Source organism: Psittacula echo, assembly GCF_963264785.1.
Source record: "Psittacula echo genome assembly, chromosome: 2".
Lineage (NCBI taxonomy): Eukaryota > Metazoa > Chordata > Aves > Psittaciformes > Psittacidae > Psittacula > Psittacula echo.
In genome coordinates this window covers 30,329,680-30,347,250 of record NC_137737.1, presented here as the reverse complement: position 1 = coordinate 30,347,250, position 17,571 = coordinate 30,329,680, and the positions used below count along the sequence as shown (strand labels likewise).

General features: G+C 36.9%; 1 protein-coding gene across 7 annotated transcripts in view; it reads right to left on the bottom strand.

The window, feature by feature from the left end:
- The window catches only part of ETV1 (ETS variant transcription factor 1), a gene marked incomplete at both ends in the record, with an annotated part of 62,644 nt that extends 45,313 nt beyond the window's left edge, over positions 1–17,331 (bottom strand). For 2 of the 7 annotated variants that reach the window (XM_080611715.1, XM_080611718.1), the window contains 4 exons: positions 4,106–4,159; positions 14,037–14,084; positions 15,873–15,960; positions 16,758–17,331. In XM_080611715.1, coding sequence (XP_080467841.1) covers positions 4,106–4,159; positions 14,037–14,084; positions 15,873–15,960; positions 16,758–16,802 — 235 coding nt within the window. Of the gene's footprint in view, positions 1–4,105; positions 4,160–13,510; positions 13,572–14,036; positions 14,085–15,872; positions 15,961–16,757 lie in introns of those variants that run through there. The other 5 variants (XM_080611719.1, XM_080611721.1, XM_080611717.1 and 2 more) reach the window with 4 other exon arrangements.
- Positions 17,332–17,571: the final 240 nt, after the last annotated feature.

Sequence of the window (17,571 nt, the reverse complement as noted above, 5' to 3'; positions counted from 1 at the left end):
TAACATTTACCCCTTGGCAGTGTTAAGGCTATGACGGTCAGGGAAACAATACAGGAACAAAATGAAAGATAAGGAAGGAAACCGATCAAGAAAGTGAAGAACAGCACAAATCCTCATTAGCAGAAATTCAATAACAAATAAAAAGCAAAAGTTAAAAGCTAGAGTTTATAATGAATTTTAAATGGGTAACCTGCATTTTAGGACAAAAGAAGAAAGAGTGGGAAAAAGAAACCCACCAAACTGGACGAATAGATCAATGTACATATGTATCATTAAACCAAAATAAAACACGATCATGCTATTAAGACACCAGGCAATCTGGTTTGGTGCAGGGTAATCCCGTTTTTAACCAACTGTACCAAGGTCGAATTACAAATCAGTGTATTGTTGACAGTACCAGGTTTTCTCTACCAACTACATCCTTTAAACATCAGCAAATCCTACCTACTTCCTCTTGTGTCTGTCATAGAAACCATCCAAACAATGGGAGCAAGCAATCTTCATCTCAACAGCTATTGACTTCGAGCAAACTGAACACTTGATTCATCTTTACTCCTAGATTGGAAAGTCCTTGCTGTTCTACAGTATCTGAAAGCCTCACCACTGATTACAACCAGTTCAGGGTATGGCTCCTCCTCAGTATATGCAAACGGACTTGAAACAATAGGAAACTTTATCTGAGAAGTTAACACAGTTCACCTTTCTCCACATGTGAATGCTGACTTCATAAAGACAGAAAAACTAAGTCTTCTGAATTAGATAAGAATTTGGAAGAAGTGTCACATACGGAATGCTGATTTAAAAAAAAAAAAAAAAGTATTTACCTTTTTGGAAAAACAGATTTTGCATTTTTGCTTTACCCAGCTTTTCACATAATTGCTAGAAGAAGAGTCATTAGGAAAGTTCAGTTGCAGAAAGCAGAAAGTTATGAGAAACTAAACTGTGATTTGCTTTTCAAATTTCACCTGAACAGGCCAGTTGTTATCTGCTCTTCATTCGGCTCACTCTGAGCTAAACTACAAAAAGGTTCTTTGTGACAGGTATTAAAAATCAAAAAGATATTTAAAAAAAAGGTAATATAAGACGGACAAGATGGGGCTTTGGATGCTGTGACAAAAAAGAAAGGTTCAGAAGTGCAGACACTTCTAATATTACAGCAGGAAGGGCCTCTTTCCAGAGGACATAGCAGAGTTGCAAAAGAAAAAAATTAAAAAAAAAAAATTCAACTTTAAATAGGTAAACTGAAGTTAGAAGCATTAAGGGGAAGCTTGACATGCTGGGTCCTTCGCTAGCAGAAATATGCGTAATTCCAGTAACGTCAATAATACCACATGAAGTTATGCTAGCTGTTGATCTCACTCATAATTTCTAAAGCCCACACCTAACTATAAATATATATATTGTATTTGCTTTTTGAAAACTGACTGAAGATTAATAGTAACTCATAATTGAAATATTCATGGTCTCAAGCTGGCTTTGAAGTTAAATCCCTAAGTGGATAAAATGGATTGTATATCTAATCTAAACTAAATGTTTCCCTTAGTTACCAATACCAGTGCAGTTTCACTAGTTAAAATCATTACTACAGAAAAGAAATGCAAAACCCACAACACTTTTAAGAGGCATTTAATGCTGCTAGCGCTAGGACACAGTGTATGATCTCGGCAGATATCAGTTCCCCTACTACTTTCCACACCTTTGCTTCAGGAGCTGACTAACTTGGCGATTTCTAGGCAAGGAAGTTTTAACTGCGCAGGTTTAAAGCCCATTTCTCAAGCAATGAAGCTAGAAATAAAACTGCGCTTAAGTTTTGTACCTTTAGTGCAGACTATAACTGTTTCAGTGGAGCACTTGTGTTCTTTACATACTCTGCACATCACACCCACATGCACCACACACCTGTATACAGCTCCATAAACAAAATTTGTGCCACAAATCACAGTTCAGTTGTCTCTGAACTGTGACCAGCCGAACAGCTGTGACCCCTTTCATTGGTTTACACTTCTGTGCTTCACCATTTTTGGCTCAAGAATGTATTAAACACTGAATCTATAAAAGCTTGCCCATCCTCTCCCATGTTTTCAAAAAAAAAATAAATTAATAATTTAAAAAAACAAAAGCCAAGTGCTCCTGCCAGTAACAGGGTGAGCACTGTACAGACTTATAGATTATATATAGTAAGTCATTATAATAGAGTTTGAAGGCAGGTTTGGATCCCAGAGAAAACAGTCACAATTGTGCTTCTTTTGCAGCAGTAATTTCCCCATGGCTTTGGTTCTGTTGATCTCCGTTCCTGTTTCGCAGAGCCCACAGCTACATACATTATACCCAAATATATGTCTGAAACTCCATAACCTTTGCCAGAGTAACTCTCCAGGAAGCTCTCCTGACCTTTACTTAAGATAAAGAAACCAACTGAAATGAAGAAATAAATGTTCCTTTGATAATACTGTGTAAGCTAAGGAACTCTGAAATACAACGGCGTTTATAAAATAGCCATATTAGGAGAATTTCTTTATCACCAAAAGCAGTGAACAGCTTCAATAGGGCTTTTCATTCACAGTTCACAAATTATTTTCCAAGAAACATTGACTTGTTGTGTAACAATAATTGTGGGTTAATAGAAGCCCTAGCTGAACTTTGTACTCTTACACAAAGGATGTATGCATACATGACTATATTTGGACACAGCTACATATGTAGTATAATGTATCTGATTTCCAACTTATAGATTCTTTGCCTTTCATACTGTAATATAATAAAAAATACAAAGTCTTTGAAGCCAGAGGTGGGGAAAAAAACAAAGCAACTGCTAGAAAGGGCAAATTTAAAAGTTTAAAAGTGACCACAATTGTTGGTTACTATATATACAAGAACTTCTAGAGAAGAAAAGCAAAACTAAATTCTTGCTGTGCAGGTATACTAACAGAGTCCAGGAAGAAAAAATCAAACAAACAAACTTTATTTTCTTTTTCCCCTATAAAATGTTGATATAAATACTCTCAACAAATTCTTCTTAAAACAGTTTCTAAATAACTGGAAAAAAAACCTCCTCCAAAAGATTTATAAGAAAACTCAAAATCTGAATTTGGTTTCAGGGTTAAGGACTATTTTAATGGAATTATTTCTGAGCTCTCTAATTTTAATCCTAAAATTTCAGTACATGAGTGCTGTATTTAACAGCTGTCTGGTTTAGTGAACTGCAGTAATTCACTCTGACAGGATAAATTATTTAAGTTATTTAGCAAAACGGAAAAGCTACCACGCGCTCTGCTGCAATCAGCAGACGCTGCTCAGGAGTGACCTCTGATGATGGAGAAAAGCCTTGCCATGAGGAAGAAAGATGCATAAGGAACTTGAAGAAGTGTCTGACTTTGTCAGATAATGTTTCTCTTGCCAGTTCTTTACTACGCCCTTGCAACCAGCCAAAACCAGACAGCAGGTACAGCGAAAGAGAGCCAGCATTTAACACAATAGTAGCAGGTAAAAGCAAGGTTTGAGGGGTACAGGCTAAAAAAAAAAAAGAGTTTGGGAACATGTGAAGCAAAGTAGCAAACAATGCAAAGCATCCAGCTTAAAGTAAATCCTGCTTCCTCCCATATAATTTGACAGGTAATTTTGTTTGAGTAACAAAATGCCACATGCCAAGACGACTTAAAAATGCTTCAGCAGTGGCTGCTGATTGATTATGTGGAGAATGTTATTTATTTATACACAAAACACACTGAGCAGCCTCATTTCTGCTCAACAGAGCTGCCTCCTGCGTCCCACAGTATCTCATCTGCACGGGCTCAAAATGCTCCTCTCCTCATCCTATGGACAGAGAATCTCCCTCCTCCTCCACAATGTTTTCCCTTGCTTCCCTGGAGCTGCAGGGTGGGAATTACAGGAGAGGACACCCTGCTAAATGTTATACCTTCAGCCCAAACAACTTCTCTCGGCTGCATATCAAACCACCACCTCCTTTATCTATTCATCCCGCTGATGCCACTGACCAGTGAAAGGAGCTACCACATGACTGTGATGACACAATAAATAACAAAGACCCATATATAAATATACAAATATAGATTTTTAAGAAAGTGATGATTCATACTATACTTACAACTTTCAGCCTGATAGTCTGGCACAAACTGCTCGTCATTGTCAGGTACCTGAGCTGAAGAAAAGAAAACAAAAACAAACAAAAAACAAAAACAAGGACAGAATTAAAAGAAGCCATTAAAGCATAAATAAAGACTCGGTTGCTTCATTTGAAGCACAGCCAAGATTAAAACTAGGATTTTTATTTTTTTCTCATTGTTGCATATGAAAATCAGGCAAGCGCATCATTTTAATATCAGATAAACCCTGGAGTGAAGCTGTATGGTGCAGTGCGAGTCCAGAGCAACATGGGCACAGAGCAATAGGGATGGGAGGACGTGAAGGCCAACACTGGCACTGGCCCTGCCTCACTCCCTGCACACGAGTCTGCACCTACCATGCCACTGATAAAACCTATTCATGCTCATTTTCAAAATACCTGCACGCAAGGTCTGCATAAAACCAAATCCTAGTGTTTTAACACTTCGGCATCTTTAACCCCAAAATACCACACCCTTGGCTTACTTAAAAAGCAATTCCAATTTTTCATGGCAGTCAGCCAACACAGTAGAGGTATTTTTGTTATTGTCTTAAATACTCAAAAAGAACTATTTTACCAGACCACAGAACTCCTGGTTGAATGACATCTTTCCAGATTAAAAAAAAAAAAAAAAAGATTTACTTGAAGAATTATTATTAATATCCATTCACCTCAAGTAAGATCATCTTCACTTTTAGGAAACTTTCATCACAAACCTGAGCTATAAAATACAATTGTTTCATGGTCTGCCGATACATAATTTTGCATCTGTGGTACCACAGTTCACTTTCATTCTGTATCTACATCAGCCATCTCTCATGCTGTGTTGTAAACTCATTTAAACCATTTAAGCTGAAATACCACTGAACAGGTACGTATTACAGGTAACATTCAGATAACTGCAGAACATTACAATGAGAAGTGGCATCTTCAGAGCATGACCGGTTCTGGGTACATCCTGAGGAGAGATCCAGTTTATAGTCTCTGAACTTTGTCATCTTTTTCTCAACATACACTAATTGGAGACACTACAGCAAAGGCGCATAAAATTAACTGTTTAAAGATATTTTCATTTACACAGATCTTGTCTAAAGACAAATGCAAATAATTCATATGATCTTAATTAAAAGTTAGCATCTGCCATGATCTGGTTACCCAACAAGATCTGAGAGGTAAATACTGGTTATATAATCATTTATCAGAACTGTTACTATCAAACCATTAAATTCATCAAATGATAAAATAAAACTTCATTGCCTTTCAGAACACTTTTTAGTTTAAGAAGCATATATTCCCCTTTCAACATGTGCAAGTGCTGCTAGTTTTAACAGAATTTGTTTGAATTAAAAATACACATTTAATTATAATTACAATAATTTTTAACATGCACTATGGTACTCTTCATGGACCAGATCTCCACTCCTCACTCAGGAAATATTTCTAAGAACATATCTGGGAGGTTTTTTTCCTGGATAAAGAGTTCAGAATCAGGCTCATTATATCGAAAAATTATTTGCTTTCCGTTTTAAGATAAATGTTTAAAGCCCTACTGTCTTAATTGCAACAAATTCCCCTTAAGAACAAATGACCTTGGGAAATCCGCAAACACAGATTTGAAAAGAAGTGTGAGTAAGATAAATAAACGAAGTGTAATTAGCATTATTCTGTAAAGAAAGCATAGCTACTGTTCCATTCTTGCTTGGGCTTTTTTTAATTAAATAAAAAGAAACAAAATACAGTAACCTATCCTTTTAGAAGAAACCAGTACCTCTGAGGACATGTCAACTCCTCAAAGTTTGAGCCTGTATAAAACATGTATTTTACCATCTCAAATATTCCCAGTATTTTTGCATTAAATTTCTCTTTCCTCGAGAGAAACCACAGGACTTGTACCAATAATCAACTCAGGAACAATATGAGCCCAAATAGTAACACTCTGCAATTTTTGACATTTCATGCAATTCACTGCATTTTCCTTACAAAATTCCAAGTATTTGACTGTCACTGAAGAATCCGATTATGAAATCAAGATAACCCACCTAAAAATCTGTTCCTAAGGATTTTTTCCATTTCCAATTGTTTTTGAAGGGTCTGTGAGTACATTCAGAGTTAAAATAATTCTCTTAACTATATCAAGTAATTTCTCGTTCACAGAAGACCTCCCACAATTTTTTCTTAAACTAGGTATTATTTTTAAATGGAGCAAGGAGGCCATTATGACTGTATTTTTTTATATACACAGATGCATTTATATATATATACACATTAAAAAAAAATTGTGAATCTGGGATATCTGAAAAAGACTAAAAGAAAACCAAAACTGTCCTCTTGAAATCAGAAGGCTACATTTAGTGACTGCAGAACCGGGGCAGCAATCTTATATAACTTTCTAGAGTGTACGCTGTGCACCAAGCTGCTTCACTGGTGCTTTATTCAGGTTTTATCAGTTTCACTTGACTCATTCCAGAACAAATCTCATGCAGAGTTTTAGGTCTATATCAGTAAATAAGGTTCTTTCTTTTCGCAGCTACAGAGTAAGAAAAAATAAAATACATCTGGTTAAACTGTCACGGGAAAACAGTATATTACTTTAGAGATACTGTCATTACTCCTGATTTGGTCTGGAGTAAACAAGAAAAATATATTTCATTCATGGATCCCCCAAATTTATGAAGACATACTTAAGAGAGGTCAAAGCCCATCATTTTATAAGTACTCTAGAAACAGGTGTGGACTGCACTGTCCAAATGTATTTTGAATACAATATTAACATAGCCTTAAAAGCCTCTGTAGGAAAAGGAATACAGCAAGTTAAGAAGTGTTTAAGACCCTGTCAAATATAAACAAAACAAATAACATCCAAAATGTTCAACCCAGAAACATGCATTTCCTACTGGAATCCAGATATAGTACCATCAGTACCTTAGAAACAAGCTCACAATCCTGTATGAAGAAATTACAAGGACCTGCTAACTACTGGAAAGGAGAACTGAAATATTCCTTTGTTTAATCTGATTTTATTTTTAAACTAGCAGAACTTGAAGCTTGCACGTGATCATACAGCAGAAATGCAAGCAGCCATCATCAGCCCAATACACAGACTTCTTCCACAATCGTCTTGCTGTGAGAGAGCAAATCCTTGGGATACATCATCCCATTACTGAAAGGGGAGAGGGCTTTTGTACCTTGACTTTGGATAATTACAGACAGACTTTGCATCAAATTAAACAGATAGGTAAAGACACTTCAACCTGAATGTCCAAAAGGAAAATGTAACTTGCAGTGTTGTGACTGTCTGCACATTTATATACGTATGGCATTCATTTCCTCTTTTCTTCTAGTCACAAATTCTGCAATTCAGCAAGGCTGCCATAAAATCTTCATTGGTCTTCTGTTAACATGCTCAATGCAGGACACAAAGCATAAATCACCAAAACTTTTTTTTTTTTTAACTTTGTCATTCAGAGGAAAATTCAAAAAGATATCTGAAATGATCATCTAACTGAATGAGAATATTTCCCTGAGCTACTTAATTATGGGGGTTTGAGAAGGCAAGTATATTCCAAAAGACTAATAAAAGGTTTTGAAGGATATTAAGCACGTGGCTTTTACTGCTAATAGCAGAAGCAGCTACATTAGTTCATTCCTCATTCAGAGCCATCAAGCCTCAGACTCCTGAAGCAGACAACATCTGCAGCATAAACTATCCAGCTCAGCCTAGATTATTACCAAAAGTTTTCTTTTTCTTCTGCTTATAGCTATAATGTCTCAAGAGGATTTGGGAAGTGTACAGAAATGTTAATGATGATCTTGAGGATGTTATCAGTTTAGATTTTATAGTTTCACTACCTACTGAGTTAAAAACCAGTTTGCCAAAAGCAAACATTCGCAGCACAAAAATACTTCATACTTGTTTGTAGTTTTTAGAGCTTTAAAAAGCCTTTGAAAAGCTGACAGCTCATTTTGCAAAAAGAAAGCAGTTGGGGGTGGGGGGTAGTTTAAAGCTAAGGCCTGTCAGCTTGCTTTCATTGCAAGTAAACAAAAATAAGTAGTCTCCATTAACAAGCATCCAGGACAAAAGGAGTTAATATTTAATTAAAACCAGCTCTATCCACTGTAACAATGACCTGAAGCCAAACAAGGCAGAAGATGTATGAGTCATTCTTTCTGCCAGTGAATGAGACAGCTGATCTCCGAAGCAATTCCTCAAGACAAGCAGTCAGAACTGGAGTTCTGCCTCCATTCACAAAAACACAGTCCAGCATGAACCATGTGGCCCCAACCACAAGCTTTTCATGTCACACCCTTCCAGAAAGCTACAGCAAAGTAAACTTGAACTTTAGGCATAAACACACTGATTTCACTGCTTTGTCTCAAGATGCAGCACAGACCTGCTGAGGAACCTTATTTAATAAATGAAAAGTTAAGCAAACCATAAAGGGCTTAAATTTAACTCTTCCTTCTCCCAATCACAAACTGCTTCCAAATGCTCAGTTGTACTCCAGGGAAAGGTGTTCCTGTTAAAAAACAGAAACTTTCCAGAAAAACAAGAAGCTGCAAACCTCCTCGCTTCACTTAAAACTTTATTTTGGGTAGCAGAACACTTCCTGCGGTACTGTGTTCTCTGACCTCATGCTTCACTTTTAGAGCTAAGAACAATTCGTTTTAAAATATCCATCATTTATTCAAAGTGGCAAAAGGAATTGAAATTGACAGGAAATTACATACAAACGGTAGTATTTTGGCTCCAGCTAAAATAAGACTTCAGGCCTCAACAGTAATGAGTCTATTGAGTTTTCTTTGATTCATTGTCACTTCTTAGTATCTGAAAGATTGCATAAAGTGTAAGTATTCCTGAAAGACATTGGGGGGGGGGTGGGGTGGGGTGGAGTTGGTTGTTTTGGGTTTTAATCCCCAGGAACAACTGTTTCTAACAGAGGAGCATTCAGAAGGCAAAACAGTGACAAATTTCAACACAGTAAAAAATATTATTTCCCATAAGCACTCGATTTGCTGTCAAAACAATCCCAAACTCCTTTTACATAATGTGAGATGCTCTGACTAATGAACTTAAACGCAGTTCAAAACTGGCTCCGGATCTCAAAATTCTTCCTTATGTGAATAGTCTCTAAGAATATGAAGATGGGTTTGCAGAATCTGCTTTTCATTTGCTGCTATACTAAAAATGAGAAAAAAGTAAACTTAAAAGGGACACTCTCATTTAACATTTCGCTACATGCCTCATGGTACGCAAACCCCACTATGCCTTTGAAAATTATTATTTTGAGTAAAAGGCATTTACTTTTCCAGCAAACAAATATGTTAAAAAGTTTATTACTACACAGACTTTCAGACTTGCACATTTCTAGTGTGTTTCTTTCTTTTGTATTTCTTTTAAAGAGCATCCTGCTCCCTCCCCATCTTGCTTTATCTACTTTTAATCCGTTTTTTGTGCACAGATACTTAAGATCAAGAGTTATGAGTACCTGAAAGACAAATCTGTTAGATCACTAGAGTCTAATAGAATTAAAAAAAAAAAAAACCAAACCTTTTCACTGCCTTTTAGAGTGCGTGTCAACATCAGACAGATCTCAACAATGGAGGTATTAAATTACCAGGTTTTTACTATTTTCGCTCCTATAAAAATGTGAACAGCTCTTGAATATGGCTACACAGCATTTCCCTTACAATGGGTAAATTTTACAACTTTTTGGCAGTTAACACTAGTTTGACAGAGTAAGCTGCAACACATCTTCACCAAATTAAATGAAGCCACTCTAACTATATTAATATTGAAAGTTCTAGTACTTTCTTTTATTAAAAATAATATTTTGAGAACAAGAAACTACTTATTTTCTTACTCTCTCATTTAAGAAATAAACTAGAAGTCAACACTAGCTTAGATATCACCGCGATGCTGGTGCATCCTTCACAGTCGGAAACAGAGGGCAGAAACCTGTTTCCTAAAGTTCATTCTACATTTGGGTATTAACTACTTGAGGGAAATAGCTTGCTTTCAGGCATCAAGAACAAGCTTTTAAGTACAAGTTACTTCTTGTAGCTATCCACTCAATTTAGCTAAGTTCCAGCAGAGGTATGAAGCCTGTAGCTATTATTTCAAACCATTCACTGCTCACTAAATATTTCTGTATTTTTTCAAAGAACAACATTTTATTTTTATTTTTCAATTATTTTATTTTATTTTTCAACTCATTACCACCTGAGAAGGGTATTATCTATCGCTCTAAGAAGCAGACCTAGTGCATAAATTCATCATTTTTCTTTACTTGGGATGCCTTTTATGTATCTTTAAAAAGCTGTAGGAGAAACTAGTGTCTGAAAGAGCCATTTTAAATAAAAATCTATTTTTTTCTTAATTATTCCCCCAACATCAAATGCTTTCAACATAGAAAGGACTCACTAAGACTTTGTTCTCTCTTTTCATTTTATTCCAGAATAAGAAGTAACAGCTACCATGATAACATTAGATTAGTATTTGAATCATTTTTTTCAAGTCACTGAACAACTGCTACCTGCCCAAACCAATCTGATTCCAAAAATATATGTAATCCATAAAGTTATTTTATAATATTATAATGACAAAATGTTGCCATCAAATTATGTAAATACAAGATAATATCTGTATAGTATTTGCCTTGGTTAGTAGTAGGCAATTTTAACTATTTCCTTTCAAGTTTGATGGTTGAAACAATTATTAAAGGTTTCCCACTTTCAATTTCTGGCATCAGGAAATAGTTACAATCTACCTTCTGTCCTTGCATACCAACTGACATGATGAAACCTTATTCAGAGATAGCTTTAAATCAAAATAATTTAGATTCTTTCCTACACATTTAATACTATACAGAGTAAGAAGCAAACCTCATTTCCATAAAAATCTGGTATTCAGCTAGTGGAATACAATTGTAAGTTTTCTGTAAGTGGTATTCAGCTTGTTAACTATGGAGTAATAAAATATTAAAGACGGTACTGAATTAAACTGTTTACATTTTGGATTAATTCTTTAATACATGTGAACCTCCCACCATTTTCAATAGGAAAAGAATACATTTCTTTTCCATTTATGTGTTTACCATCAACTTGTCACAGATGACACTAACTGTAAAAATCTCCAGGCTAAAATATGTGATGTAGTAAGGATAGCTTTAGGAAAAGTAAAACAAACAAACAAACAAAACAAACAAAAAGCTAGCACTTTTTTGTGTGCCATAAAATGCAACTCACTTTCTTCTAACTAGTAAGTAGGTTTTTTGACCTGGTTACTCCCCAGTGGGGATCTGAACTCGTGGGAGAAACCTGGTCAGCTGCCACTGCTTTTCTTAAAAAGGGTCAAGATGTTTTAAAATTTCATGGTCATTTCCCTGGCTCCAGAGCATTATGAAAAGAAATATGTAAACATTACTAATGCTGCCAAACTGGCAGACTTCTAGCCTATGAAGGTCCAGAAGAACATAAATGGACACATCCAGCAATAGGTAAACAAGTTTGATTTCAGAATCTGTTTCCTGGCTAAGCTCACCCATGTAGACTTTTGAGCAGAGCTACGACACCCTAAACACTAGTATAGTGTAAAGACTACCAAAAACTTTATGGGGTGGAGTTTTTTTATAAAAAATTAAGACCAAGTTAATAGCTCAATATTTGATTTTCTCATCATGACTTTTTAGTGCTGGTTTAGCCTTTAGAAAAAGACTATGCAAAGTTTGTGTTTTATGGAACAGCTAAACCATGGCATGGCCCGAAAAACAGATTTCTTAAAGTATTTCTAGAACACTGAAAAAATCTGTAATAGCTAGTTGTAATATGCTGTGGAAAATATAACGTTATTAGCGTTATTATTCTCTGCTAGATGAAAAGGGAACTTTTTTTTTTTAATACTTACCAGATGATGCTATCTGCTTTTACAAAGGTTCCTCAACATAGCTGACACAGGACCAGACACCTTTCTCTCTCAAAACCTATCTAAATGTATTCAGTGACATAGACACAGCTAAAGAGAAAAAAAGGCTCTCAAACAATTCCTTCTAGTCTAAAATAAGCAGTGCCTTCAGAATTAAAGTTGTCATTACAGTAATTTATTTACCTACAGAAATTATTAAATCAATTTTAAATTCCTTATTATCTTTCAAACTTACATTAATATCTGCACATGCATTATGAATCTGCCTGTATTTTTCTGACCTACGATGAAAGAAACTTAATCATTTTCAGAAACAAAAACATCCATGCCAGAGAACTATCAAATTAAAAGTTCTCCTCTCCATCAAAACCAGTATCTTTTGAGTAGCATTCTAACACACTTCTGGCTTGCTAGAATGAATGAGATGATACAAAATAAAGATATCCTTAGGAAAATTACCACAGGGAGACACAGTTACAGTTGTATCTGATCATTATGCTACAAAAATGATCTTAGTACAGGACATCCTGTTTTCAGTGATTAGGAAAGAATCATATTAATGCATGAAAAATATATCCTCTGTTCCATAATCTAAAAAGGATTTTTATACTAGATACAGAATGACCACATGCTAAAAATAATGCTAGAAGATTAAAAATGTCAGCAAAATAAACAATACTCCACAACTTATTTATAGGTTAAGAACTTGACTAACTACATATAAAGCTGAATTAAAACAGAATCTAGTAAGCCAGTAGTCATCAGCAGTATTTCCTTCTTTCTATGAAAATCAACAGCAAGCATTCCACTCTCCTCTCCAGAAAAACAGAAGATCTATTCTATAAACAGCTGTGCATAGTCCAGTATATGATAAAAATCAAACATATGTGAATACTCACATTCATTTACATCAGGATAAATTTGGAGAGATTATGTTAACTTGCATCAAAATCATGTTTATTTCAGATGCAGAAGTTTTCATAAAAATTTCAACCAGAAATAGTAAGAGAAAATGCATAAAGATCTTTGTTTCAAATAAACAGTATTGTAAACATTGAAGTAAAAAGAATCAGAAAATATTGCTGAAGAGAACAAATACACTTCAATAAGCAGAAAGCTATCTTGCATTTTGTTAAAGTTCTCTTAATGCAGCAGCTCATTTTTTTCTTACTGTTAAATCAATCTCTCAACAGCTATTCTAAATTCAGATTTCTACATTATTGTTCTTAAACCTTCTCTCTTCAATAGAACATGCTTTGCAAGATTACTTGAAATACTTAAAAGCACAAGCAGGTGTAAAACAGACCGATAACAGTTTTCCAATCACCCAGTACACAATCTCACAACTACAGATACAAAGACAAAAATAACATGCAAAATACTTAAAAGGTTTCTGGAAAAAAAAAAATAAAATAAAATAAGAAAGAAATAGAAGAAATAGTACTTTTTAAGTATTTCATACACACCTAATGTTCTGTGTTGTGAACAAGGTGGAAAGAAGACACTTGCACTTAAATCTTGAAGCATCCCGTCCTGATGAACCCAGAGAAACTAATTTCTGCCATCAGAAAAGTACTCCACCAGAACACCAAATAATTATATGTGCTGCTCTAAAGGAAACAGCAAGCCCAGTTCTGGCTGTATGTAGTCTCTCGAGGTACAATAATATAAACCTGATCAATTGCAATTAAAATCTGAACAGAGGCTTAGAACTTGAAGTCTTGGTGCATTAGTTCTTGCCAAAAGCAGATGTGATTGTGAGCTGGAAGCAATTTCTCCTGGTAATTTGTGATGACACTGGGTAGAGCAGCCCCAGAGTCCCCAAAGACAAACTCATCAGAGGCTCTAATGTATGCATGACACATGAGGTGGCTCTTTTAGAGCTCAATTAATTGGGCTGAACATTAAGACAGCAAGTTCAGGACTAGGGTTTTTTTTCCTTTCCCCTCCAGAGTTGTTTTTCCCATTTTTACAAGCAGTTTTTTCCCTTACCTTCTGCAAGCCATGTCTCCTGTAATTGGCTCAGATCTTGAAAGAGTTCTGTAAAAAAATGAAGACATGGATAAAAGACTCACACCTTTAATTTCTCCATAAGATTAAAATATGTTTGAAAATATATTTTTCCTGAAGAGCAATGTACACGAATTCTATCTGGCAGTCAAACAAACAGACAAAGTAGATATTTTTGGGTTGCAGTTAGTGATTTTTTTTTCTACACCTAAATAAAAAAGAAGTACTTACTGTATTATTTTATCAGCTCTTGAAATAACAACCAGAATCTTAACCAAGCTCTGTAGTATAAAAGGCTCATTCAGCAATACATAGAAAAGTTAACAATCATAATCTTTCTTACAGATGAACTATTTCTCCCTACACAATTCTGGCCTCCTCCTGCAATATCTGCCCCAGATAAAGCTCTCTTGCACTTCAACTGGGAGTTCTGCCTGAGCAATGACTGAGTATTTCTATTAGTACAGTCGCAATTACCGTATAAAAATTTTGAAGCAAAGACCTAAGATGCTGCAATAGCCGGCAGAAATGGGAAATATTCTGTACTTCCCATTATGTTTTACTTTGTATGACAAGAGAATCACCACCATTTTCTCTATGCTGCTCTCACTGTACTTCTTTAAAGTGAAACCACTTTCTCCATGGGCTGAGTTTTGCAGCAGGTTATCTTTTTCTGCAATTCACTGAAATCAACTGCTTATAATGGGTGTAAACCAGAGCTGCATTCTACTTACTTGCAAAGCTCAGAAAGTCAGTTGCGAAATTTCTGTTTACTAAGTAGGCCATCTGAACTGACAAATGGGTTAAAGTTACTGTATTTTGAGAGACTTCCTCTTTTATGAATGCTGACAGACAACTGTTTACATACACTTGAATGACAGAGGCTATTCATTTATCCTGTGGACTGATACCTCACATTCATGTTAGCAAATCATTTACCTGAAAATCAGAAAGTTGTTTTCTTTTCAATCTACCCTAGAATAAACTTTTCCAAACAAGTAAGTAGTGATTTGGAAAAGTTAATCAATGCACCCTCATCCCGGTAAGATTTATACTGGGCTAAGCTGTAAGCCTCTATTTACCTTCCTATATGTCTTATGTACTTACAGGGGTGTAGGCATAGCATCTATACTGTAACCTAAAGAAGTGTTAATAGCTATTGCTAGACCACAGTTCTCAAGCTACAATCATGTGAGTGGCTACTAATGGGACTAAGTTACAAATCTCTGCCCCCAGAAAAACTTCATCAACTCTAGACTTCCTTAACTGAATTTCCCAGGATTTTTAACCCTACCAGTGCTACAGTGCAATAGAAACAGTCTACCAGACACAAGGAGCCTGACTACTAAGTCTACAGTAAAGCCAGAGTGAAAACCAAGTCTCCACACCAGCATTCTTACTCCTCATAGCACCAGTAAACATGCACCAGTGAAAAGGATGTTAAAAGACAGGAGGAATGAGGAAAGCCCTGAACCTCAAGAGGCCTGAAGGTGAAAAAGCCAGGTGCCGTAACTTGTGTCAGATGCTGCAAAGGCTTGGCCTCAGTGCATGACATCCGGGTGCCACATGTATGCCACATGACATATGTGTACCTAAAATGCAACATGGTAAGTCCAGGCAAGAGTATCAACTTCATCAGTTTATTGCCTTTGTCAGTTTGTTTTGCAGTAGTAAACACAATTTTCTTCTCTTGTTTATTCAGAGGGATCTCGATATATTTATCTCCAAAACAAATGAAAAAAGTGCTCTCAAAAAGCTTCTCTGCATTAGGAAAGGAAGAAAAGGGGGGGGGGGGGGGGGGCCATGACAAACCCTCACCTTCTGAATCATGAGCCAGGTCTCTGTTAATGAATTTTCTTTTCCTGACATTTGTTGGTCTCTCATTACAGTTTCTCCCACGCGGATTCTATAAACAGGAAAGATCAGTTACTTTAGAAATCTGATGGTTTCTTGGTCTTTTTTTTTTTCCCCTCATTTAATCAAGAATACTCAAAGCCAGCATGAATTCTTTACATTTTCAAATAGCGAAATGATCGTCTTGCAGCCTCCAATTTTCAGCAAAAGACATTGCTGAGCACCTACCATCCTCCAAAAGATTCCTGTGTCTAAAATGCAACACATTTCTATCTATCTATGTAGACATCTATTTGTACATACACATACATAATGTTTTCAAGTAGCAATGCAATACCAACCATGTATTTTTAGCATCTAAAGTACACAAACCTACACAATAGCACATAAATCCCCTCTGCATAAACTACACAGGAGAACCCATACAGGAGATTATAATAGACTGCTTTGTTCCCCTGTGTTACTTATAACACTGTTTGAAAAGTCCTGAAAGAAAGAAAAAAAAAAAAGGGGGGGGGGGGGGAGGAAATGTTAACGTTTGCCTCAACTTCATTCTTCTGAGCGCTGCAGGCAACCGCAGCCAGAAACTTTGAATGCAGCTGCTGCTGCTCTCGCCTCTCTCATCCGCTAATCATGTGCATGATTTTTTAATCATCCCAAAACTGTCTTTAAAAGAACATGATGCTTTACTGAAATAACTACGAAGATAGGCTCATCTCGCAAGCAAAGCTCCCAGACGAAGAGTCGCCCCGACAGCGGTAACAAAGCAGATACTCTGCCTGAAAAACTCCCCCACAGAAATAAGTCGGAGTCAAGTTTATAAACACCAACTTTGAACTGATCACTCACATTGGTGACCATGTAAGGCACTTGCTGGTCATAAAATCCATCCATTCTGCAGCTCTTCCACAAGTCTTAGCCCAGTGTTTTATTTACTGGGCATTTGATCTGCAGATTTCCTCGGGATCTGGACTCCGATCAGCCTAGAGGGGAATACAAGATGGCTTTTAGATTTAAGAAAAAAAAAAAAAAAAAAAAACATGAATGAACTGCTTGAATTTGCATAGCTAATTAACCTCAAAGAGTCCCATTCATAAAAACAACCCTCCCTTCTCTGCCTTCACCTGGGTTACACGCTTCTGCCAGGAAAACACGGCGCAAAAGCACTTCGGGGCAGCGGCAGAGAGCCCGGAGAGGGAGAAGCAGGGTTTTATTTACACTCCCCGCCGTACCCCGCGGGCGATCCGCGCCAGCGGCAGCCCCGACTCTCGCAAACGTGCGCTCAACTCGTAATGGCGAACGGCGGGGCTCGCCGCGCACCTCACGGCCGCCGCGGAGGCGACGGCGGCAGCGCCCGCCAGCCGCAGCCACGCATACACACACCCCGCGCCCCCCCCTCCCCCCACCACACTCACCGAGCCACCTTCCCCCTCCACCCGCCTCCGGATGGCTTCCGCAGCCCACCTCCACGCCAATCCTTGCCGGGCGGCGAACAAAGTTGCGGGGAAGACCCACCTGAAGGCCACGCGCGGCGATCGGCTGCAAAAAATTCCCTCCAAATTTAATAAAAACATTAATTATTCCCCGGCACTTCCCCCCTTGGAAGCGGCGAGCGCCACTGACAGAGCTCAATCCCGTGGTTTTTCCTCTTCTCCTCCTCCAG